The 23,951-nt window shown below is 42.8% G+C and overlaps 3 protein-coding genes across 5 annotated transcripts in view; 1 reads left to right on the top strand and 2 right to left on the bottom strand.

Annotated features, from left to right (window-relative positions):
- Positions 1-528: 528 nt before the first annotated feature.
- Positions 529-6,647, bottom strand: cbx6a (chromobox homolog 6a). The gene is made up of 5 exons (XM_080464903.1): positions 6,361-6,647; positions 5,480-5,523; positions 4,466-4,531; positions 3,903-3,969; positions 529-2,088 (listed from the first exon to the last, which is right to left on the bottom strand). Exons 1-5 carry the CDS (start codon positions 6,427-6,429, stop codon positions 820-822), a joined length of 1,515 nt encoding a protein of 504 aa, XP_080321029.1. The 5' UTR covers positions 6,430-6,647; the 3' UTR covers positions 529-819.
- A 557-nt stretch (positions 6,648-7,204) lies between these two features.
- pla2g6 (phospholipase A2, group VI (cytosolic, calcium-independent)) lies at positions 7,205-18,622 on the top strand. 3 transcript variants are annotated; one of them, XM_080462745.1, is made up of 18 exons: positions 7,225-7,317; positions 7,811-8,031; positions 8,887-9,096; positions 9,321-9,501; positions 9,710-9,897; positions 10,126-10,222; positions 11,219-11,401; positions 11,480-11,588; positions 12,888-12,962; positions 13,500-13,584; positions 14,196-14,359; positions 14,441-14,591; positions 14,679-14,815; positions 16,962-17,116; positions 17,197-17,248; positions 17,345-17,460; positions 17,550-17,623; positions 17,707-18,621. In XM_080462745.1, exons 2-18 carry the CDS (start codon positions 7,817-7,819, stop codon positions 17,849-17,851), a joined length of 2,337 nt encoding a protein of 778 aa, XP_080318871.1. In that variant the 5' UTR covers positions 7,225-7,317; positions 7,811-7,816; the 3' UTR covers positions 17,852-18,621. The 3 variants fall into 3 exon arrangements, with proteins under 3 accessions (XP_080318872.1, XP_080318871.1, XP_080318870.1); XM_080462744.1 differs by having other exon boundaries at positions 7,234-7,317; positions 12,846-12,962; positions 17,707-18,622; XM_080462746.1 differs by lacking the exon at positions 12,888-12,962 and having other exon boundaries at positions 7,205-7,317.
- A 569-nt stretch (positions 18,623-19,191) lies between these two features.
- The window catches only part of LOC308109809 (uncharacterized protein), a gene marked incomplete at its 5' end in the record, with an annotated part of 64,425 nt that continues 59,665 nt past the window's right edge, over positions 19,192-23,951 (bottom strand). Inside the window, 7 exons of the mRNA XM_080463615.1 lie at positions 19,192-20,245; positions 20,497-20,554; positions 20,641-21,001; positions 21,872-22,204; positions 22,458-22,670; positions 22,803-22,904; positions 23,001-23,234. Of these exons, the coding sequence (XP_080319741.1) occupies positions 20,075-20,245; positions 20,497-20,554; positions 20,641-21,001; positions 21,872-22,204; positions 22,458-22,670; positions 22,803-22,904; positions 23,001-23,234 (1,472 nt within the window). The 3' untranslated portion in view covers positions 19,192-20,074. The remainder of the gene's footprint in view (positions 20,246-20,496; positions 20,555-20,640; positions 21,002-21,871; positions 22,205-22,457; positions 22,671-22,802; positions 22,905-23,000; positions 23,235-23,951) is intronic.

Raw genomic sequence — 23,951 nt, forward strand, 5'->3', positions numbered from 1 at the left:
GAAGTTGGTTTGTGAGGAAAGAGTAGTAATGTAAGGAGAAACTGCAAGGACAGCAATAACTTAGAAATCTGCATTTTTATAAGGTTGTGCGTGCATATAAATACTTACTGTATGTATATGCATGTGCATTCGGGAGAGCAAAAGCAAAAGGCCTTGAAAGATTCATGACTTACATTGAATAGTTCGCTTCTTTTTGATGCAGTCAAGTGCATTGTATTTACCTCGCTGTTTTGATGTAACATCCAAGAGTCCAACTTTGTCAAGTTGAAGACTCACATCAACTCTCATCAATAACTAAGTTGGATTTCCAACACAAGGGGTCCGGAAACTGGCATGACACGTGGAAGCTGCTGATAACAGCCTGCAGACAACGTAACAGTACGTTTCTTTCACTCACAAGTGTGCTTGACCAAAGTTAAAAGCAGTACACCCGACGGGTGTGGCTTTCACTTCCGGGACTATTTGTATCGCTTCAAACAATCGAAATTAAGCATGTCTGGAGCTGGTGAAAGAAGACAAATACCATTTCCAACGATCTGCTTTAAAGAGTCAGTGCTGTGCAAGTGGACAAAATATGGCAACTTTAATGACACTAAGGGGCTTATTAGGCGCCCCATTTCAAATTCATATAATTCTTTTAAAAAAAAATATGCTCATATTTCAAACTATTCAATGGCTGGGTGGTATTACCTTATATTATATTTCATCAATTGCTTGTTAAATACACATATACCCTTAGGTATAGTTAGAGGAGCACTGAATTAGCAACAATGGTAAGATTTTCTCGTATGATCAATCAAATTCATACCAATTCGTGTCCTATGGCTTCGCTGGGGAGGGGTCATCAGAAGTGGTCGCTGGAGGCGGGGACATGGCATTATCAGGGCTCGCCGAAGGTGACGCTGGGCCGGAGGCAGGCGAGGGGAACTCTTTGATGGTGACGGTGACGAGGTTGGTGGTCACATCTGTGACGACCACATCTTTACAGCTCGGCACCATCTCGGGGTGCCAGTCGGGGTCTCCTTCGGCTGGTACCCGCCGCGGTTCGCCGGGAGCGGACGTTTGGTCCCCGGGAGTGACGAGGGGAAGTGTCGTAGGTGACTGAAGCTTAGCCATGCTGTGCTGGCGAGGATTCTTTCTGCCTTCCTCTGATGGAGATGACTGGTCCTGGGTGGCCCCCTCTTCTTCATCTCCTAAAGAAGAGGAGGGGGACGGAGAATTGAGGGGAGATTCTGCTGCTGCTGGGTTTGTGTCTGAGGATGGGGAAGGAATGGATGACTTGGCGCTTTCTGCAGGAGGTTTGCTGCCCTTTGGATCCTTGTTGGAAGGGGACGCTCCAGGGTGGGACTGTGCAGCTGCGGCACTGGTAAGAGATTTTCTTTCAGAGCCACCAGAGCTGGAAGGAGGAAGCAGCGGCCGGAACTGGGAGGAGGTGGTGCGGCTGTCCCTCGCCCCCCTGCTAGAGCACGAGCCCGGGTACGGCTGGAAAGGCATCGGGCCTCCACACTGCAGCCCAAACGGCTTCCCATACATCGGGAACCCCAGCATCTTCAGAGGGGGTTGGAAAGGTCGGTAGGGGGCTTCGCCTTTCTTTCCAATGATGCGGTTGCGGGACGGGATATTTTGGCGGCCTGGTGGGACATTCCTATTGCTGGCAGATGTGCTTCCCCTACCTGGCTTGTCAATAACCTTGAGGTTGAGAATGATCCGACTTCTTTTTACTTCCCGGGGTTTGACCCGGCGGTTGACGATGCGGACGGTTTCAGAGAAGGGGGAGACGTGCATGCGGGAGGGGAAACCTCCTGCGTTGGGAAAGGTGGACGCCATAGGGTCTGAGCGAGGCAGGGGGCGCCTGGACATGCGGTGACAACGGTGAATGTCTTTTTTCAGCTTGTGGGTGGCTGCCAGAGAGTTGAGTTTAGGAGAAATTGGAACGGCTGAGGAGGATGATGATGAAGGTAAAGGGTGAGGAGAAGCTGAGGAGGATGGAGCGGGAGCTGCTCGGGCGGAGGCGGACGAAGAAGAGCGTGAAGAGTTCTGACGGCTGCTCGAGGCTCGGTTGCTGGTCTCTCTTTTCTTAGCACGAGCCTGAGGGAAAAAACAACTTTTTGTAACCTTATTCACGGACTGAGGCTCATTTGAAATGGTTCTAACAACTTAAACTCTCTTGTTTTGGAGTCTCAGTGTGGATAACACAGATGAAGAATGAGGCCAAAACATCTTGACCCCTATTGTCTGACTGCAAGGATAAATGAGTAACTGTACAAGTCATGATCACAGTATCCTAACAGAAAGGACATAACTAATGAAAACTGAACTGAAAAACTGACTTTTTACAATTTTGACAACTATCATGAATGAAAAGAATCTTGAATGGTAGAAATGGTGTAAAATTATTAAAACCATGCGCACTATCTTGTGAGTGTGTAGTCTGTTGACACTGATCGAATCCACTGTGGTGTATAGGAACTGTGTGAAGACACACTGGGTGGAGGGAGCGATATCTCCTTTATTTCTTTAGTCTATTTTAATCATCTAATTGATCAGAAGAGACATTAAAACCTACATTTTAGACTGTATTTGCTTTGCTTTATACCTTAAGCAAATCATTTAATTCAGTCACTATTGAAATAACCATGCTGCATGGGTTAGTGCTTATTGTACAATAATAGACGCCTTTGACTTTGGTCATTGACACTGCCAAAGCAAATCAAACCAAACCACTAAAAGGCATAGTATGGCATGGTATAGGTGCATTTCAAATAATTATATTACAATAGAAAAAGTCAATCCACCACCAAAGAGTGACACTTTGACTATTTTTTAAACTAACATATTTCTAGATTTTTTTTTATTCTTATTTGTGTCTTGATTGTCATTACACTCAGAAATATAGAAAATATGTACATTAATCAAAAATATATATCATAATTTGTATTTTAAAAATGCTTGAAACCTAAAAATTATATTACAGGAGTGACAACAACAGCCACATGTGATGTATATATTACTGAAGTAAGTATTATCTACAACAAACAGCAATCCAAGTAAAAAAATATTAAGTTACTTATTGAACCAAACTCACATTTCAGAATTCTAAAATAAACTTGACAGTGTAGTCATCTCTTTCCTTCTCCATTGATCTTGTTATACTTTTTCTATGTAGCGATACAGATCTGCCACATAAGTTTGGACTTCATTTATTTTTTTCTGTTTATTAATGAGCTGTTGTTACTCAACAGTGATATCTTAACAATATGCTCTTAAGACCAATGCCTTTTCAAGACCCACACATAATGGTGGAAAACCTCCATGTCTCATAAACTACAGATCATCATTTTCTACACTAGTTAACAGATATATTGTCATTCTTTTACATGCATTCTGATGCAACTCCAAGTAGGTCAGTGCAAAAGCCTTGGCAGATTTCACATGCTGTATCCAGAACTTCTAATGCACCTTTCAACAGATTTCTTATCTATCAGACCGACGGTTCCTGTTACTGGCTGATTAATGAATAGAAAATAACCGGCAGTACAAATGCTTCAAGGCAGAGCTGACTTCTTCTGTTTCAAAGAGTGATGTGTGGTGTACACGTGAGAATTAAAAAAAACCAAAAAAAAACAACCTTCAAATCAGTGAGATGGCCTGTTTTTTATACCCTGACAGTGGAAACCACAAACAGGATGTTCCACTTTCCTCTACAGTGCTGCAACCTCAAAAGAGGCTTCTGTCCCTGAGAGCGCAATATGAATTCACTCATTATTTCATGAGTTCATTACTTGTAACTAAGGGTAAAGTCTGAGTTGGAAACAGGTTTATTCTAGGAAAGTTTATATGCGCTCACTGTCGTTAGAAGAGGAGCATTTCTTAGACTGCGGTCATTTTAGACACAAATTTACCTTAACGAAAACGTTTTTGGGTTTTGGTCCCCGCTTCTTTGGCCCATGAATTTCTCGATCCCGTTCCCTATTGACAAAAAAATAAATAAAATGAACAACAACAATCTGAATGAGCTAAACGAAAGAATGAGACAACAGAAGCCAATGCAACAAGTGCGACGCAAGCTGTGAGAGAAGAAGAAGCGGACACAAAGAGCATGTTAAAGCCACGTTTGAACAGAGAAAGACTGTCTTTTGGGTTGATTTTAGATTCCATTTGATGTTTAGTTCATTCTGCTTCACTGTGAACGTTTTTGTGAGCAGCATGAAGCTTTCAAGTGGCTCCTCAACATACAAAGTTAAGCTGAGATGGACACCCCACAATCATGAAAAGTGAAAAGACGCCAACTTAAGAAGTTAAACTGAGAGCTGGATGAACTAAAGAGACTAAACATGTTGACAGAGGGAAGATGTCAAACCCCAGCGGAATGCTCTAGCTTCAAGATACAACATACAGTTAGGGGTAGAACAAAAAGACAATACAAGAGGTGCATGTGCTCGCCGAATGAATGAGCTTTACTCACTTTTGCTCGAAGCCCAGAATCAGTCGATCATCCAGAATATTCTCTTCAGGCTCCCAAGTGCTGTGCCTACACAAGGATGGAGCAACATCAACAGAACACGTTTCTACAGAAGGATCAATCATCAATGATTGTTTGAATTTTAATTGCAAGTAAACACAGCTGGTGGGACCCATCATCCTGTTCTTCATATTCAATCCGGCTCGGGCCTCATTTACACAACATTTCAAGTGAAAAAGCATCATTTTCGCATTTTCGTTTCAGAAAAGTTTCACGTCCACACGGCAACGTTTTGAACGTGATTTACAATGAAACGGCAGAAACACCGAAAATTATGTAGTCAGCATGCCACGCCATAGGTTTTGTAATGAAACCACACGTACATGGGCGCACAAAACAATACACTATAAACATTAACAATGGTGAGTACACGGACATTCGTATGGACAGATGATGAAGTTGGATTGTTATTACATTGACTCCCAACTATAAAGCAAACAAGTCACAGGAGAAAATGGACTGGGAGTCTTGCCACTACTCGCGCATGTGCAGAAGAAGTATGTACTATGGCCGTGGTGCCCGTCTTCAGTAGAGGCGTTTCAAAACAGGCACACAAAACGGAATGAAAGTTTTGCCTTTTCACTTGAAAACGTTTTATAAACAGGGTTAAAATAATATTTTATGTTACTCTTGAGATAATGACCTCTGAGTTTATACTACTGTGAACACTCCTGAAAAGACTCTACCTATAAGGCCATCCACTGCAGGCTAAGAAACACAGGGAGGCTGATGTCAAATTACAAGCACTTAGGCGCTTCAGAAAAAAAGATACTTATATTGCTTTTATGGTTTAATTCAGACTATGAGGCTGCTGAATTTAAAGTTGTTTTTTTGAGTGGCTATGAAAGAACGCTTGCTAGTTTCCAATCTGAAGAGACTGGGCTTTCAGATAAAGCCAAGAAACAAATTACACTATTAAAAAGACTGAAGGCTGATAGTTAAAAGATTGCCACTTACTTCATTGCCCATCCTTTCCATTTGACCAGGTACTCTAGTTTTCCCTGCGTTAAAAAAAAAAAAAAAAAAAAACAAAGATGCTTAATTGACAGGAACATGTCATGTACAGGAGTGGAGATGATAAAACAAACACTTTATGTACATTTGAAGGCCCATGGGGTTTTTACAGAATTGGATCTTGCAGGCTTCCCATGCAAAGCAAAGTTTAGTTACAATTATTTTTACTTTCAGTCCTGTTTATAAAATCCACTGCTTTGATTAGTCATCAATACTTGGCTATATGTGACAAAAACAACACAGATTGAAGAATACTTCTGAAATCAAATATTTCCCATAAAGAGGGAGTTCATCGTGAAGTTCTGGCAAATCAAGCGAACTGAAGGCCTGATGGGCCTGTTAGTTGTTTATACCTCTCACTTTAAGTGATTATCTGCCATGGTTGCAATGTTGTAATCCACGGTGGAAGTTTTATTGCACGCAGTGAGTGGATAATGATTAAAAGGTAGCGATCCACGTGTGTAAGGATTAATGTTTTGGAGGTTGTTGCAGACTCTGCAACAGTGACTGCTACATACACCTCTATCCTGGGCTGCAGACTGTGACAGTACAGCTGCTTTTAGCTGGAAAAACAAGTCGGGGCCCTCCATTTCAGAGTAGTAGTTGTTTTTCCCGCAGCTAGCCGCTTCTTTGTGTCGCCGTTTTTATTGCCCTGCCAAAGCCCGACTATACGAGCCATGACTGATAGCCTAGCCAGTTAGCTCGTCGCTAGCTAAAGGCATCCGCCAGCCGCCAGGCCTCCGCGGCTCCGGGGACCGGAGAACGGCGCTGGCCGCGGACAACATCCGCCAGCCGAGTCACAACACGCGCGAGGACCAGCTCACCTTACGGACGCGGCGCTTCAGGATGGCTTCCGCGGCGAAAATGCGTTCTCCCGCCGCTGACAGCTCCATGTTTCATGCCCCAGCCTCGGATACCTGTGTGTGTGTGTGTGTGTGTGTGTGTGTGTGTGTGTGTGTGTGTGTGTGTGTGTGTGTGTGTGTGTGTGTGTGTGTGTGTGTGTGTGTGTGTGTGCGTGTGTGGGTGAGCTCGGGTCGACCACAGCCAGAGTGCGCGAGAGCCAGCAGACACACATGCAGAAACACACACATACACACACACTACAGCAGTGGCGGCGCGGCCAGCCTGCTTCTCCGTCACGTGGCCGGGGTCAGCCCCTTCGGTCGCCGTGGCAACCAAGAAGACACTCTTGAGGGTGCCGAGAAGAAGCGCGCCGCTCTTAAATTACAAAAGGAACACATTATGCACCGAGTTGAAATACAGTTTTGTCTCGATAAAACTTAATCTGTTCTAATTTTTATGCTTCTCTTTATCGCTTTGTTTTAATGTGTTTCCTTTGTTTTATTGTAAAGCACTGTGAATTCCCTTGTGTCTGAATGATGCGGAAGAAATAAACTTTTCAGCTTTTCCAAAAATCAAATCTTTTTTTACATGATAAATTTTGCTTATATCGTCCGCAAGTTGTATCTTTTAATTGTTTCCCAGTGTGCCGTCTCAGTTTCCTACAGTTATCTCCCATATGACCCCTCCTTAAAGGTCAAATATCTGCCTGTGGCACTTTCCATTATGAAAACCCGAGCATCTTCTCCACATCAAGCCCCGCCCGCCTCAGACTGACATCTGATCTTTGATTGGACCAAGCTCACGTCAATCATGACGAACTAGGACGTAACTCGGAGGCGGGGCTGGAGCAAGCTGCCTGTCAGAAGTCAGAGAGCAGCAGCTAGCCAGTAAACACGGCTGCTCCGTGGCTATCTTCACGCTAATGCGATTAACTACACGTAAGTTTGACCAGTCTTCTCTTTAAGCACGAAGTTAGTGTTGTGTTCCCGGTGCGCACGGTGTATTTTTACTTCAAATTGACCGTGAATAACTTGAACCTCGTGTATAGCATGAATGGAGCCACTGCTAGTATTTACCAGATATTAGCCCTTGAGCATATTAGCAACTGTAGGTAAATCTCTGTGAATCAAAGCATATGTTGACAGTGGAGACTGTTATTCAAACAACAGCCTGCCAAGAGCCGTGACATGTAATATATGGAGTATCACACTCATGGGTTACGTTCTCTCCTGGGGAAAGCATTAATCATTCATTGAAGTTGACAACAATCCTCTAGGCTGTGGTGGAGCACAGAGGACAGAGATAAACACTGTGCTGCTTATCTCTTACACACGCACACACACACACACACACACACACACACAGTCACACACACACACAGTGCTGCTTCTCTCTTTCACACACTGATCCCTGATCTGTCTCTCTCTACAGTTGAGGATGCAGTTCCTGGGCCGACTCTTGGACACGGTCTCGTCCGTGTCAACCCTCTTCACCAATCCCTACCGGGCCAGAGATGTGCCTCTGTCGGACTACGGAGGACGAGGAAAAATCCTGCTCCAAGAGGAGGGACGGATGATTCTGTACAAAAACAGCCAGTGTCAGTCATGGGACTGTTTGCTCATGTGTCCGGACACACCGGCGACGACTCTGAGGTCGGTATAGATCACACCATGTGATCAGTAGAAGAGTGGTTTACTCATCTGCTGATAAAGATGCATTTGTCAGCTGGAATGATGTTTGTTTGTAGTAACTGACCAATGTTCACCTCTGTAATTACCCAGTGTTGAGGCCAAGCTTTAATGCGTTAAGTCACTGAGCTGCTACACCAGGAATACTTCATTGACATGCTGATGAATGAAAGTCTGACTCACAATTTACAATTGAACACCTTGCTCCTTAATTAACATCAGCAACTTTCAGTAAACTTGTGCATTTTTTATCAAACATCCAAACATGTACCCACTTATGCGGGTAAAAAAAATTTTCTTTCCTTCCCAACAAATGAGGGTTCTCTAGTTGTCCTGCCAATTACCTTGTGACATCAAATACACCATGTACCAGAGATAAATGAATGTACATTCTGCTTCTACACAAAGTGTGACAATGCAATGGCAAGTTTAGGTTCAGATCAGTTAAGGCAGACCTACAAATACATACATTTTTGTCAGTTTGTGCTGCTTATTCTCAAACAGGACCGATTATTCCTAATTCACACTTATTAAAAAAAAAAGAAAACACATCTATATACTGCAACTATGATATGGGACTAAACTACAGACTCAAACATATTTGAAATAAACTGCTTATGAGTGTCATGCTATGTTTAAAATGTCAGCCCGATCACAGCAGCTTCAAAAACCTATACTCTGCATTCAAATGTTCCATAGGCAAAGTAATAGTAGGATGAATATTACCTCCAAGAGCATGATCTGTTGTCCCACTATTTGTTTGTGATGATGTACCCACACACTCACGTTACCTCAATGTGACCTCTGCTCGGCCTGCAGGCTGTTCCAGGTGGCGTCAGAGGAAGATGCCATGAACTGGTTCCCGCAGTACGCCCTAAAACTGCGACCCTTCTATGAGACGCTTCCCCTGAAGGCGGAGACGGTGCAGCCCATCGTGGACTGCATCCGCAACCACCCAGACTGGAGCTCCGCCCACATCGCTGTGGAGACGGGCCTGAGAGAGTGTCTCAAGCATAATTATGTCCAGAGGTAAGAAGGGATGCCTTTGCTTTTTTTTTTTTGTTGTTGTTGTTTTTTTAAACCTTTTTTAAGATCATACATTATTGTTTCTTTATTAACATCAGTGCAGCTACATGATTTATTGAACTAAAGTACTTATTTTCAGTAAGTTGCCAGACACTGATGACGACCAATAACACGTTATCAAGCTTCTGCTGTAAGCTCTCACTTGAACGAGCTCGTCGTTTCTTCAGTCAGATCAACGCCCGCGATGCGTCGGGTCAGACGCCGTTGCACCTGGCATGCGAACGAGGAGACCTGGCGTGTGTCAAGGAGCTGCTGGAGGAGAGCCAGGCCCGCACCGACATCCGAGATCGTAACGGAGAGACACCCATGCACTGCGCCTCCAAGCAGGATTCCCCCTTCATCATCCAGGTCAGCATCTCATGATGGCTCATCAGCATTCATTCATGATATTATGGAGTCAAATCAACATTTTTTGTGTGATTTACGGAGACATTTCTTGACTCTGATCTGAGATAAAAACAATAATTCCTCATTAGATATTGTAAACTGCATATCTACCTCATCTGCTCACCTTTTGATTTTCTGCACTGTTCTGCCTCTCGTTCTTTTCGTCCAGACATTGTGCTCACGTCTTTGCTCAGGCGTCAACGAGCTCAACGACAACGGGGAGACGCCACTCCACGTGGCCTGCCGATTGGGCCGTGTGGAGAACGTCAAAGCCCTGCTGGGGGGCGGAGCAAAGTGTGACGTGATCGGTGGGACAGGCTACCCCATTCACTCCGGCATGAAGTACAGCGAGAAAGGGTGAGTTTCTTCACGACGTGGCCGGAGTAACCTCTGGTACTAAAAAGGGTTTATTTTCTTTCTCAGTCAATGATTATCACCTGTAATCTTCATTTATCTACATATTTAATTCCATTTATAATGTCAATATCTCTGAATGTAGCTTAAGAAATTCTATTTCTGCACTACTAAGACGGCAAAAGAAATAAGCAGCTCAAACCGTGTTTTTGTTTTGTGTTTGTGTGGCAGTTGTGTGGAGGAGATCCTCAAAGCTGACCTGGCCCAGCTCCAAGCTGAGGACGCTCTGTATGGAGGGACACCGCTGCACTGGGCTAGAACTGCAGAGGTTATTATTGATGAGACGAAATCTGATTTGTTCACATTTTACAGCACCATGAACGTAAACATCCGCAGATATGATATGCACATGCACAATGCCAGAAGAGCAAAACGAGTAGATTAGACTTTCTTGTCTTTGTACAAGTAGAATTACATTTAGGCTTTTTTTTTTTTTTTTTAAACCTGTTGCCAGTGGAGCAGCTTTACAGAAGAGATGTTATTATGAAATATTGTGTAAGATTTAATTTACTTTGTCATTCAAAACATTTTTTACCTTCTAAAATCTGTGTCTAAAAATGTGACAGAAAGGAACTGTTAATCCAGGGATTCCCGACCTCGTCAGATTCATTGGGGTCGCAAAGCCCACTTGATTTTAAGGGCTTTAATACTAAGTTTTAGCGTTACATTACAACTTATTCTGAGGCTACATCATATTGGAAATTGCACATTTCCAGGGTTATATTGCACATTTCAGGAGTGTATTGTATTAGATATTGCACATTTCTTTTTTAACTTCTATTTTCACATCTTGTTACAGTTTTTCTTGCATTTATTCTCAAATTTCTTATTTTTACTGTATCTTGTCAGATATATTTTGGCAAAATTCTCTATTTTAATTTTGGGTGATATCCGTCTCCAAAGTAGGACTGCAAGTGAGACAAAAATTTGATTCCACTGTGTGTCTCGTATGTAAACTGCTCCCAATGGATGGACTAGGTGCCTTGCACGGCAACAGCCTCCATTGGCAGGTGAATGTGTGTGTGAATGTGATTGCCAATGGAAAGCTCTTTAGGACTGCGCTGTGTAAGTGAGATCAATTTACCATTTACAGCAGAATTTATACTGAACCGAACTTTGACTTTGACTTTGAAGTATGAGAACATCAACGAACCTCCAAACAAATAAACAAATACATGAAACCACTCAAAGGACATTTAGTATGAGTTAATCTGCTGGTGATGGTTGAATTTATCTTCGCCTGACTCTGTGTGTGTTGCTCCAGATGTGTCGTCTGCTGCTGGACCACGGCTGTGCAATAAACTACCTCAGTAAGACTGGAGAGAGCGCCCTTCATATATTGACCAAGAAGGGCCGCTTCGAGGCGGCCATGGTGCTGCTCACCCACGGGGCAAACGCAAACCTGAAGGGGCAGCACGGAAACACAGCGTTGCACCTGGCCATGAAGGTGAGATGATATACCTCCTGGAACAACTTAGCGTTTCTTCTTTGTTATCCTTTATTGATCAATTGCGCTGCTCTTTAGATGGACCACATGGAGCTGATCAAAGCTCTGATCGTATTTGGGGCCGATGTGGAGATCCACAACGACCTGGGAGAAACTCCCGGACTCATCGCTGCACGCACCAGCAAAGGTACGAGCAAGTAAAATAAAACTGAAGAGATGAGTTTCTCTTATCTATGTGTTGAAAGACTAAATATGCCTGACCTAACACAGCTTTGACCTCATGTATTTAATAGCACGTGTTTCATTGAAGATCTGCATGATGCTTGTTCCGGTACTGTAAATGAGAAATTGCTCTAACAGAAGGCAGCAGGATGGTCTTGATTATTTTTTTTTTGTCCTTCTTTTTTTCTTAGCAGATCTTATAGTTGAATCCGTTTGATCCAGATTATTGCTGCACAAAACACTAGTTTTTAGTTTCTACGTGTTTGGATCTGATTCTGGGGTCAGAAAGCAGGTTCGCCTCAGATGATCTGAGAGGTGCTTTACCATGAAGCTCACATAGCTGGATAATAACCTGTTCATGTTTGTTGAGGAGATGTATTGGTATTTAATTTTTCTGTGATTATATCTCAATTTGTCATGTTATGTTTACTTCATGCTTGGATATTCTGAATCCACTCATTAATCACTAACCATTTACAGCTTTGAGAACCACAGGATGAAATATTCAAATGACAAAATGAAACATGCCTAAACAGTTTTATTGTTTTTTTAAACTGTTTTTGCTTTTTCTTCCCCATTTCTTGTGGTATGAGCAAATATTCCCATTTTAGTTGTGCAACCAATGAAACCAAAATAAGCTCCAATGTTTATTTACAACATTTATTTCTGAAAGTTACATGGAGCCACGACAGAGGGGCTTAAAAGCCACATTTCGCTGCAGGTTGCAGACCCCGCGGATAGAATGAGAGACAAAGATTGGACAGAGACAGATTGAGGGGAGGGATTCAAACCCTGGTTTGGGTCGGAGGTGGGGATTCAAAAGAGAGAGAGAAAATGTCAAAGTGAAACATGGAATGAGAACAGAAAGAAGCTCACTGTCGGTCTCCCAGCAGCTTCAACAGGAAAAGGTCCAGGTTGCAGTGACGATGCTTGTTTATCTCGCACAAAGACAAAGACTGGAAGCGTTCATGCTTTTGTCTGACTTTAAGAAGTAAAAAAGTCGAAGGTCTGACTTCCCGAGCTCCTCTGCTTTTATTCGCTTTTACGTCTCGATGTGTTTTTAGTCATTTCTGAATGACTTTGATGCACGATCATGGCTAACGGCTTGCTTCTTCTCTTCGCTCTCCCTCTCTCTCCATCTTTCCCTCTGTCTTCTCTCTCCGCTATCTGTGCATGTCTTAATATTTCTGCTTGCATGCGTATGTGTGTGTTAACACTGAAGGCCCTAATAGAAAGGTACTGCTGGACATGCTGTGTAGTGTAGGAGTCCAGCGTTGCCTCCCTCCCTCCCCCGGCAGCCCTCCTCCCGTCTCCAACAGCGCCAAGCCTCAAGGAATAGGTAACATCCCAGCTTCCCACTCTCGGTTCTCTGACTCAGGCTCCAGACATGTCTCCTTTGGATTTTTATTGAGTTTATTGATTTGTCATGTCTCACTTCAAGAGTTCAAAAACAGTTGTAATTTGTGTTATTTTAATGCAATCTTTGGAAACAACTCAATCACAAAGGGGAAAAATAGGTTTATACGAAAATCTTTAATGGATTTTCATCATTGAGAAATAAAGTTCTGATGAAAAACATTCCGTTTGGACTAGAGTCATGATTTTCTTTTATGTCCAGATATCAACACTGAACAAACATCATGTGAGGAGGCAGTATTGCTGTAATAGAAAAGAAATTTGATCAACAGCAAGTTTTTTTTGGGGGGGGGGGACGAACATCATAAATTGAGTAAATGTCATCAGGTAAAAGCTTTTTTCTCTCTGTACTTCAACCCGACTGGCTGATAGAAAACCCCGGGTCGCCTCCTTTCTTCTGTACATGAAGTCGTCGTCCCACGTCGATCCCATACCGATAGCTGTTGTGATTGGCTTGCAGGGTTTGATGACATCATGTTTATGGGGGCGGCAATCAGTGCGATGAGCCAAGGCAGATCTCAAGTGGACGGAGGCGTTAAAAGGAAGTGAGTACAAGACTGTGTGATAAACTCAAAGTAAAGAAAACGTGTAAGTATTTCGGTGATGTAAACATCCGCTTTCATTTAAATGATTACATCAGAAAGGCTTTTGGTTTGCTCCATGTACGGAGGAGGAATCCAGTCTAAGGACGAAGCTGAAGTACCGTTTAGTCCCCCTGCCAATTACCTTGTGACACTGTGTGCCATGGATGAATAAGTGGACATTCTGCTCCTACAGCTCTAGAGATGACCTCATGAAAGTGACTGTAATGATCATGTTTCTCATTTTTGTGAATGGAATGTCTCAGGAATAGTGTTTCTGATCTCATACTGACTCTTTATGTTCACTTTGTTCTGATTGTCCAGCTTCTGTTCGGCATCTCATTCAAACAGCCTGCAGAAGTGAAGCTCCACACGCTTGTTATTTGACAGTAGCTTCTTCACGCTGCCACCAGCAGCTGCTTCTGTGTGTGAAGCAGATGAACATGTGATGAAGATCTGTGAGCAGCCGATGTTGGCTTGCTCACGACGAGTGCTCAGAGTAGAATCTGCTCATTTCCAGACTTTATTCCGTCACTGTGTCATCACTCACCAGTTCTCTCGCCGCTGTCTTGCAGGCTGGACAGACTGCTGTGTCTGGACGGTGGAGGTATTAAAGGTCTGGTGCTGATCCAGATGTTGATCGCCCTGGAGAGAGAGGCGGGCCGACCCATCAAAGAGCTCTTCGACTGGGTCGCTGGCACGAGCACCGGGGGCATCCTGGCCCTCGCTGTCGTCCACGGTCCGCTCACGTTTCAATCTCCGACTTCTTTCCACTTCTTCAAAACAACACCAGAACACTCAGAGTTTCTCCTCCCTGCAGGGAAGTCCATGGAGTACCTGCGCTGCCTCTACTTCCGGATGAAGGAGCAGGTCTTTAAGGGGTCTAGACCCTACGAGTCTGCGCCGCTGGAGGATTTCTTGAAGAAAGAATTTGGAGAAAACACCAAGATGACAGATGTTCGGTACCCCAGGTATCATGTCACCGTTAACAAAAGCCTTCACAGTCTCTCTGTGCTCTTCGGCCTCGTATCAAGGCGCCTCTCTCTCTGTGTCTTCAGGGTGATGGTGACCAGCGTCCTGGCTGACAGGCATCCGGGCGAGCTGCATATCTTCAGGAACTACGACCCTCCGTCCGTCCAGAGGGAGCCCCCGTACGCCACGACTGAAACCTTCAAGCCTCTCACCATCCCACAAGGTAGCGTTCACGTGCCCAGCATGGACTCGCACTCAAGGGTAAAATATGAGTTCGTCTGCGGGTCGCATATGTGGCGCCGTTCCTTGGTTCAGACCATATTCAGACATTTTCAGCCAGGTGATTTAAAGAAACCTCTTCACAAATGTGGTGTGATGGTTTTAATGCATGAAACATTATTGTGGTGCTTTTTTTACAAGCTGAACTCTCGCAATGGGCTTATAAAATGTATGAAGGAGACAAAAATAGTAACAGAAATTCCTCCATTGCAAACAAATCCTGTCGCCTGTCTCATCCTGTGTTTGGTCTGTTTGGGGTTTTTGTTCTGTGGACTTCAAACACTATCTGCTTGTGCGGCGCACGCCAAGGTTCTGATGGACGGGATTACACTTCTATCACAACCAGGAAAACCTTAGAGAACCAGGCATTAAGCATAAAGAACGTATGAGAATCAGTCAATTTTAAATCTTTATCGTTATTTTTGACGCACAATCCACGTAAAACCTGACGATTCAGGAGCAAAGAGATTAACATTGCAAAAAGGTTCCATTAGATGCAGTTCTCTCTTTTAATACTCATCAAAAACTTTAACTGAGGGTGAATTTATGGACGAAGAATTCTGTTAACAATATCACCTCTCTCGTCTATTGCTCGAGTTACTTGTTGGTCCAGGTCACGACACAGTTTATTACAGTCAAACCAAATCTGGTAAGTGTGAAGAAGTTCATTGATGTCACCACTGGGGGGCCCCACACTCAACCTGTCTCCACGATGAAAAGCTTACGTCAAGTGTCTCAGTTAAACACAAGCCTTTTTCTCCATCGTCTTCCTGGTGGAAAACATCCTCTTGTGCTGTGTGTGTTTGAGTGCCAGTCATGTTGTTGTTTCAGGATGGGAGGATGAGGATGTGTTGATAGTAGGATACACAGAGGAGCCGTCCAGAAAGCGTAGAAAGGTGACGGATGAAGGTGTGTGCAAGAAGGCTTTGAAATCTGACTCGACAGAATCATGTGGAAAAGCATCACTTATTCACGAACCCTAAACCCTTATTGTGAATTCTCACTGTGAAACACACTCTCATATTTCTTCTGGACCTGATAATCACGTTTTGGAGCAGCAGCATCAAACATAAGGCCCGTGGGCCCATAGCGGCCCACCAGATCACCAAGAAAATTTTAGAAATTTCAAAGAAAACATAGATTATTGAACAACTTTCTGGAGAGGAGCTGAAGTTTTTGGGGGGGACATTTCTCTGTACATTGAACCAGAAGGTTTTATTAAATTGGCTTTATGTTTCGATTGTGCTCATTTTCTGGAGTAATTATTTTTTCTTTCTGTAAAAATATCAAAATTTTCATCATGCTTGCACCACATCAAAGAAAAAGCCTAAAGTTTACATGTCAGGGTAATATTGCAGCTCACTGTTTTAGATTCTTGACCTCAATGTCTCAAATCCATCAGATCGGTAATTCACTGTCACTGCTGCTTCTTCTGATGATGAGCAAACTGGTACACAACTGACATTACATGAATGAATTATTGTTCACATTTTTTTTTTTTATGTATAAATGATAATGAATTATTGTTTTGTTTTTTTCTGCCAGTTTTTGCATCAAAACTTCCGAAGTTTATTACATTACTTATTTTCTATTTATATTAGTAATACTTCAATAAAAAGAAATCCTGAACTAGTTTGTGTGAACTTCCAACTTTGGATTGTTGTTGTGAAGTTCCTCAATGTGTTGCACGAAGATCTTTTAAAATGTTACTTTGATGGATTTTAACTAAACGTCGTCAGTGTAGACCTCTAAAATCTGCACAAGGACTCATTTTTAAGATTTATTTGTGCTTTTCAGATAGATAGTTAGAGGATATATTCGAGATAAAGGTAGATATGTTAGAGATATAGTTTAAAAATTGATATATTACAGATAGATATTTCAGATAGTTATAATAGAGATGTAGACTAGAGATAGATATATTACTTATCGATAGATAGTTAAGAGGTTATTCATAGGATTAAAGTACAACAACAACCTTAATTACCCGTTTGATTTTGTGAATTTGAATATGAAACAAGTATAAAGCGATAAAGAGCTGAATATCTCAAGGAGATATGGAACTCTGGAACTCACTTTCTAATCCCCAGAACAACTGGTCTGGAGAGCGGCTCGCTCCAGCGGCGCTGCTCCCACGTACTTCCGCCCCATGGGTCGCTTTCTGGACGGCGGGCTGCTGGCCAACAACCCCACTCTGGACGCCATGTCGGAAATCCACCAGTACAACAAGGCTTTGAAGGCAGAGGTGGGGCCGCCACACAGCTGTCTTCATTACATTCATTGATCAGTTTATGTGAGACGGTTCTGGTTATCTGGATTTCTCAGGGCCTTGAGAAGGACGTCAAGAAGCTGGGGGTCGTGATCTCACTTGGGACAGGTCCGTATGAACATGGAAAATAAAGTGTTTTCCCAAGCTTGCAGGCTTGTTCTCATCACTAGAACTGACTCTGGTTTCCTATCTGTGTGTTTCCAGGAAAACCCCCCCAGGTGGCGGTGAGCTCTGTGGATGTGTTTCGGCCCTCCAACCCTCTGGAGCTGGCCAAGAGCTTCGTGGGAGCCAAGGAGCTGGGCAAGATGCTGGTGGACTGCGTGAGTGTGACATTCTGTGTTTGAATCACTTCAATTCGGATTATTTCTTCCACTCTGCGTGATGAAGCATGTTTCTGTAACCTGACCAGTGCACGGACTCGGATGGCTGTGCAGTGGACAGAGCCGGAGCCTGGTGCGAGATGATTGACACCATCTACCACAGGTCAGCCCACCGCAGACATGTTTGATTCTTATTTCTCTTGAAAGAGCTCCTGGAACTAATCCCGAACGCTTCCTTTGATGCAGACTGAGCCCTCAGCTGTCTCAGGAGGTGATGCTGGACGAGGTGAGCGACGCCATCTTGGTGGACATGCTGTGGGAGACACAGATGTACCTCTACGAGAAGAGGGAGATCCTCCAGTCTGTGGCCAAGTTACTGCGGAACGACTGAAAGCACAAAGACAGGCTGACGACGGCGACCGAGAGACGAGCGACGGAACAAAACCCCTGAAATGAATGATCCACGTGTCTGAAACACGGAGGCGGCGTGGATTCTGTTGAATCAGTGACTGATGTATTTAGAGGAAAGGAAACACAGTAGCAATCGTGTGAAAGGCAGGAAATGACTGACACCCCCGCTGAAGGGACAACATGTAGCAACGTGTCACTATATCATGAATCCACCGTTTATCAGTCTGTTTGAAGAGTCACCGTTGCTTTTGAGGCAGTTTTGTTTGAGAAGGAATATCAAGTGAATCCTTCCTCTTTTTTTGGTTGGAACTAAATTGAAAGCCAGATCTGACCGGTTGTGGTAAAACTGTAACGTAACCTTTGACCCTTTCATGTGTCACACATGAGTCAGATGACCTCCCTGTAATCCCTGTGCAATAATCCACATTGTCATGTAGTCCAGCTCTGAAGACGCTAGCGATGAATTTGTTCCGCCTTACGTGTCAGGGAACCGCATTTAAACCTTTCTTTGTTTTTGTCATATTCATCTTGCCTTTCCGACTTATTTATACTGACATTGAAGACAGAATGCAGCCTCACACTGACTAAAAACAAAAGTGCACATCATGTCCTGAGTGCATGTTTAACCTGACATTGTGGAGGAGAAAGAGCAGCTGCTACCAGCAGGAAACAATGTTTTCTATTTATTTTCTATCTATACTGATCACTGGATGTGTAAACTTGTATATTAAAATATATTGTTGTTAACCTAAGATGTATGCTTATTGCTTTGTCTTTTCCAGATGAGTATATTTTGGACACTTTGAATATCAGGTTATAGAAGCTTTTTGTTATTTTTATACCGGATTTCAGATTTTATTTTTTATTTATTTTTTTGCATTTCCACCTCGCCAAGATCTCAATCAGTGATCGTCAATGGTGTCTTTTCTTTTTTTTGCATTTTAGGGATCACAAGTCCTCCTTGAAGGTAAAAAAAATTGCACTTGCATTTGTCTTCCTTCTTCTCTAAAATCTTTGAGCAAGATATGATGTGAACAAGGAGATATGAACTTGTGTTCCTTTCACATAATTCAAAGTAATCTTCAATGAGACCTTACTTAACATGTCTTAGTATTACAGGAAGCAGCAGCAGCAGGATGTGATGCGTTTTCACGAGAGTATTTTTTTTCCTGATGATGCATTTATTGAAAGTAGATTTTCTGCTGTGAAAGAGGAAACATTTGAGTCTTTACTGGTTTCTCCGTCTTTGAGGAGGAACCTTCAGACCGAGGACAAACACACACACACGGAGAAGAAAAACACATATTCACATTTATTCTTCAACGCTTTATTTCAAAATATAAAATTTTTACGTCTTTACTTCTTTCTTAGCAGACAGATGAACAAAGTCATACATTATCTGCAAAGACTTAAATGATTTTTATTGTAGTTCTCCAGTACTCCTGTGTTTCCTGAGGGAAATTTGTGCTCCTTACTTTTTCTGTTTTTGCAGGAGTCTATCTCGCATGAACACGAGTGTCATAAAATATATTATTGTTAACCTGATATGAAGTCGTGATATGGGAGCTCGTGTTGTATTTCACAAATTCTTTTATTGCACAGAATTGTGTGTTTTTGCATCCTCTTTTACATTCGGTCTGAACAACTAAAATCAAAAACATGAATCAATAGATGCAATCCTCAAAGTACTATCTGTTATCCAGAATTCATAATGGTAAAAGTGTCCTGATGTCGGGCTTTCCTTTTGCTTTAAATTTTCACTCTGCAAGTTTTATTATAAACCTGTCATCACACTTAAATATTTGGAAGGGAAAATATATTTCAACGCAGATGTTTGTCCTCCCACAAGAAAAAAGAAAAAAACGATCACATGAACAAAATGACGCAAATAAAAAATAAATAAAAATGTTGGTAAAATATGATGGCTTTGAAAGAAATCAAAGAAAGAAAGATTAAAGTAAAGAAAGACATCAAAGAAAATGAACAGTATGACTTAATAATAAAATCACATTAAAAAGTACCCCGGGTGAGTCAGACTATTATATAAAGTCTGAAAGTCTCATGACTGTCACATGTATGGCTTTGCCATTGAACATGATTTTCACTGAAGCAATCCAGTTGGCGTCACTTTAAGTTAGATTGTGGTATGACCAGTTTTATCTGTCTATCTACTATCGCGGGGAGCTGTGAGATGGTGCCATGTTTACTCCGGGTGTGTGTTGGCTTTGAAATTGATGCTGGCATAATGGCTCCCCTCTGGTTCCTGGGGCCGGTGTGGCTGGACCAAAGAGTAGAGAGGACTTGTGTTCCTGGTGAAATGGACGCTGCTGTATTGAAGCTCCTCTTCTGCCCTTCCAGCTGAGACGTCGGCATTCTGGAGACCACGACATCAGCGGTTAAAAGACAGGAGAACTTACTTTAGATACTACTTGTGACACGCAAATCTGCTGAATGCATGAGCGAGAAAATCCTAATGCATAACAAATCACTAAAAATAAGGTATTTCCATTCTTTATTGTGTATTTATTAATCAATCAATCGATTGTTGAAAAGTGTGTGAGACGCAATATTGGCAAAATACAAAATGATTACATTCATTAGGAGGAAAAAGTTTTTCTTTCTTACCTGCTCCAGGCTGCTCGAAGCTGCACTGCCACGAGGCTGAGTGGAAGTCCTCTTTTTTCTGTTCAGTAATATAATATATGTAAGTAAGAGTGTGAGTTACCTGGTGAATCTCTTTGGTCGGAATCACAACACAGTTTTACTCACCTCACACACAAGAAAACAGAGAGGAGGATGAAGAGGAGGATGAAGAGCAGAACAGCAGAGACTCCTGTGACGGCTGCTTCCCACATTTTCTTCACAGTTTGGACTTTAAGAGTTTTCACAGCTGATGTGTCCGAGATGTCTGAGCCGGCTGCGACAGCACAGGAGTAGTTTCCTGCGTGCTGATGGCTGACTGCATCGAGAATCAGGTGTTTGTTGTGTGTTTTGTTTGAGCTCAGAGGTTCACTGTTGAAGAACCAGGTGTAGTTTGAGTTGTGGGTCAGAGGACAACTGGTGCTGCAGGTCAGAGTGACTCTCTGACCCTCTGTCACCTCTGGAGAAGGAGTCACCTTCACGTTGAGATCTGTAGGAAAGACACACACAAAAAGCAGATATTTGTTGTTAATTTAAAAAATAAAGATGCCAGAGAACGCATTGATTGATTGATTGATTGATTGATTGATTGATTGATTGATTGATTGATTGATTGATTGATTGAAAAAGGGGGGGATTCCTGCCTATACATATTTTTACTCAGGAAAATTACCAAAAAAGTGTAACATCTCTGCAGTTGTGTTCTTGTGGCAATGATATGTTTTAGTGATGATGTTGTGTTCGTCCTGATTCTTTTGTGTCACCTGAATGCACCGTTAGAGCGAGTTGGCCTGTGATTGGCTGAGAGTGGAGAAGGGGGCGGGTCAGATGAGTGTGTGTGTGCGTGTGTGTGTGTGTGTGTGTGTGGGGGGGGGGGGGGGGGGGGGGTTCTGTTTAGTAATAAATTTAATTTACTGGTTTGGAAATAGTGACGTGTTAGATTACCCATTACTGAAAAAAGTGGTCTTATGAGAGTAACGCATTACTAATTAACGCGTTACCGGCATCACTTTCCCCACAAAAAGAGTAGTTCTTCGTTTCAACCATCACTAATGTTTGCTCAAGAGGAGTTGTCTGGTTGTTCTCTGTGAATGTGCCTTGAAATGTTGTATTTGAAATATTAGGATTTCCTAATGTTCCGTGGCAGAGAGCCTGAAAGAGTCAGCAACATGTGCGTTTTGTGTGGGACTGATTAAAATGTGGTGTTTGTGAAAGCTGTGTGTCCACGCCTCTGTGTCCGGTCCCACGGGTGGCAGGCACACCTACTGCAGTAGCTTCTTGTGAAAACACCAAAAAGTTAATTGTACATCAGCAGTATACTACAACTCGGCTGTTGAAATAGTGTGAGAAACGTGTTTACCTGTGACAATCAAAGTAACTCCAGGAATGCCAAATGGGTTCACAAATCCTTCAAACTCTTTGAGATTGAAGTGGTATTCTGCTGAGTCATTCTTCTGCACATTTTTCAACGTGAGGACGTGTTGGTTCTTCCTGGTTCTTCCATCAAGCTGCACTTTACCTCCATCCTCCGTCAGCACCTTCATTTCTCTCTTTGTTTGATACCAATTATTCGACTTTGGTATGAAGGAGTCCGAATAATGATAAAGACATGTGATGTTCACTGAGGATCCTTTCAGAGCACAGATTCTCCTGCTGACATAATCAACTCTCCAGCAATTTTTATCATCAACACCTGGAGTTCAAATCAAAGAAAAGAGGCGGTTTAATGACGGATGTCAGTACAAGTCTGACAGAAAGTTAACTGGTCTGCTGTACACTGGTCACTGTTGGCCTCTGATGTGCAGGTGTGTTTAAAGTCTAAAGTACCTCGATGTTGTTGCGTCGATGTATTTTACTTAATCATAGTTGATTTAAATTATTTTGACATTGTGGTCATAACAACGTGTAAAGTGAAGCAGTGAAAACATGAATTAGTTGATACTCACAGACAGGAGCAGAGTTCAGGTCCTTGTGGTTTTTCACAGCACAGATGATTTTGTCTGTCGAAGGGATCCCAACCATCAACTCTTTATCATTTCCTGTATATGAGTTTCCGTTTAGTGATTTTAATGAAGTCACAGCATCAGTCAGAGGACAAGTGGTGTTACAGGTCAGCCTGACTTGAGGTGGAGGGCCTTTAGTCCTTTGTACATGGAACTCTGTGTGGGGATAATACAGGTTGCAGCAGTTCATTGACGTGTCATCTCTATAATAAATGTAACTTTTAAAACTGTCACTTTAAAAATAACAAAGGCGAGTCAGTGGGAGGAGAGTCAGTGTGTGAACCTGACCTGTGGGATATGTGATGGAGCATGACTCATTGGTTGACGTCTGCTCAGAACACATTCTGCCTTCAGCATAGGTCACACTGAAGCAGATCTGTGTTACAGAGTCTGCACCAAACCAAAGACATGGTGTCATTTCTCAGCTGGGAGAGTGTTTACACAGGAACGTTTCAACAAGATGAAAAGTTCATTGTTGTCACTCACCTACTGAGACTTCAGGGGCCCTGATGTCCTCGTAGCCTCTGATAGCGCAGGAGTATGTGACTGCTGAGTCACTGCTGACCAGCTCCTGGTACCAGGGAGACCAGTCCTCATAGAGAAACTCTCCGTTCTTGTACCAGATGTAGGCTGCGGGGTTTTCAGTCAGAGGACAGCTGGTGCTGCACATCAGAGTGACTGTCTGTCCCTCAGTGGAGGGAATCACCTTCACCTGAATGTCTGAACAGACGCGTTATTAATTAAACGCCTCAGACACTGAAAACAAATGTTGTGACAAATGCTTTAACTGAAACAGTGACACGAACTGCATTATTCCAACAATCCTGTGGCTTGTCAGTAACGTTGCTGCAGCAGTAAGAGTTTGTATCATTGTCTCTCAGATCATTGATTGTTAATGTGGGGAAAGTTTGCTGTGACTTGTACATCACACGAGGTTCATCTGCAGGAAAATCTGACCTGACGTACTTATACCCAGTCCAGTTTACAGTGTACAAGTTCTTTGTTGAATTTGATGTGAACAGGAGAGATTCAGTGAAGAACCTTTTAAAGCGCAGATGTTGGTTTTTTGTCCTTGAAGCCCTGAAACAGAAGATTCCATCAGGAAACCACTTGAGCATTTTTGTCCAGTTTTGACAACAACCCTCTCAGCAGAACAAGCTAAAGTCCTGGTCACGGCTCGTCTCTTCCATCCATTCGTTCTCCACCCACATGATCAGAGGTTGAAGCAGACCTGAGCTCACATCTTTCCACTTTATAGTACATCCTGTAGAGTCTGCTTGTCCATCACTGCGCTAACTCGAGATAAAAGACTCAGCTATTCACTTTTAACAACATATGGACTTTGGGAGGAAAACAAAGTTTACAGTGTAAATCTACACGGGCACAGGGAGAACATGCAAATTGAAGCATTGAACTCGGTTAGTTTGTGATGTTCTG

Source organism: Lipophrys pholis (genome assembly GCF_963383615.2).
Source record: "Lipophrys pholis genome assembly, chromosome: 5".
Lineage (NCBI taxonomy): Eukaryota > Metazoa > Chordata > Actinopteri > Blenniiformes > Blenniidae > Lipophrys > Lipophrys pholis.

Bases quoted from the DNA above. Each gene is read 5' to 3' on its own strand.
- cbx6a (XM_080464903.1), bottom strand. From the start codon at position 6,429: ATGGAGCTGTCAGCGGCGGGAGAACGCATTTTCGCCGCGGAAGCCATC. The intron at 4,532-5,479 runs GTAAGTGGCAAT...ATCCTTGTGTAG, and splicing joins TGGAAAGGATGGGCAATGAA to GCACAGCACTTGGGAGCCTG. The intron at 2,089-3,902 runs GTAAATTTGTGT...TTTTTCCCTCAG, and splicing joins CCAAAAACGTTTTCGTTAAG to GCTCGTGCTAAGAAAAGAGA.
- pla2g6 (XM_080462744.1), top strand. From the start codon at position 7,817: ATGCAGTTCCTGGGCCGACTCTTGGACACGGTCTCGTCCGTGTCAACC. The intron at 8,032-8,886 runs GTCGGTATAGAT...CTCGGCCTGCAG, and splicing joins ACACCGGCGACGACTCTGAG to GCTGTTCCAGGTGGCGTCAG. The intron at 14,360-14,440 runs GTCCGCTCACGT...TCCTCCCTGCAG, and splicing joins GGCCCTCGCTGTCGTCCACG to GGAAGTCCATGGAGTACCTG.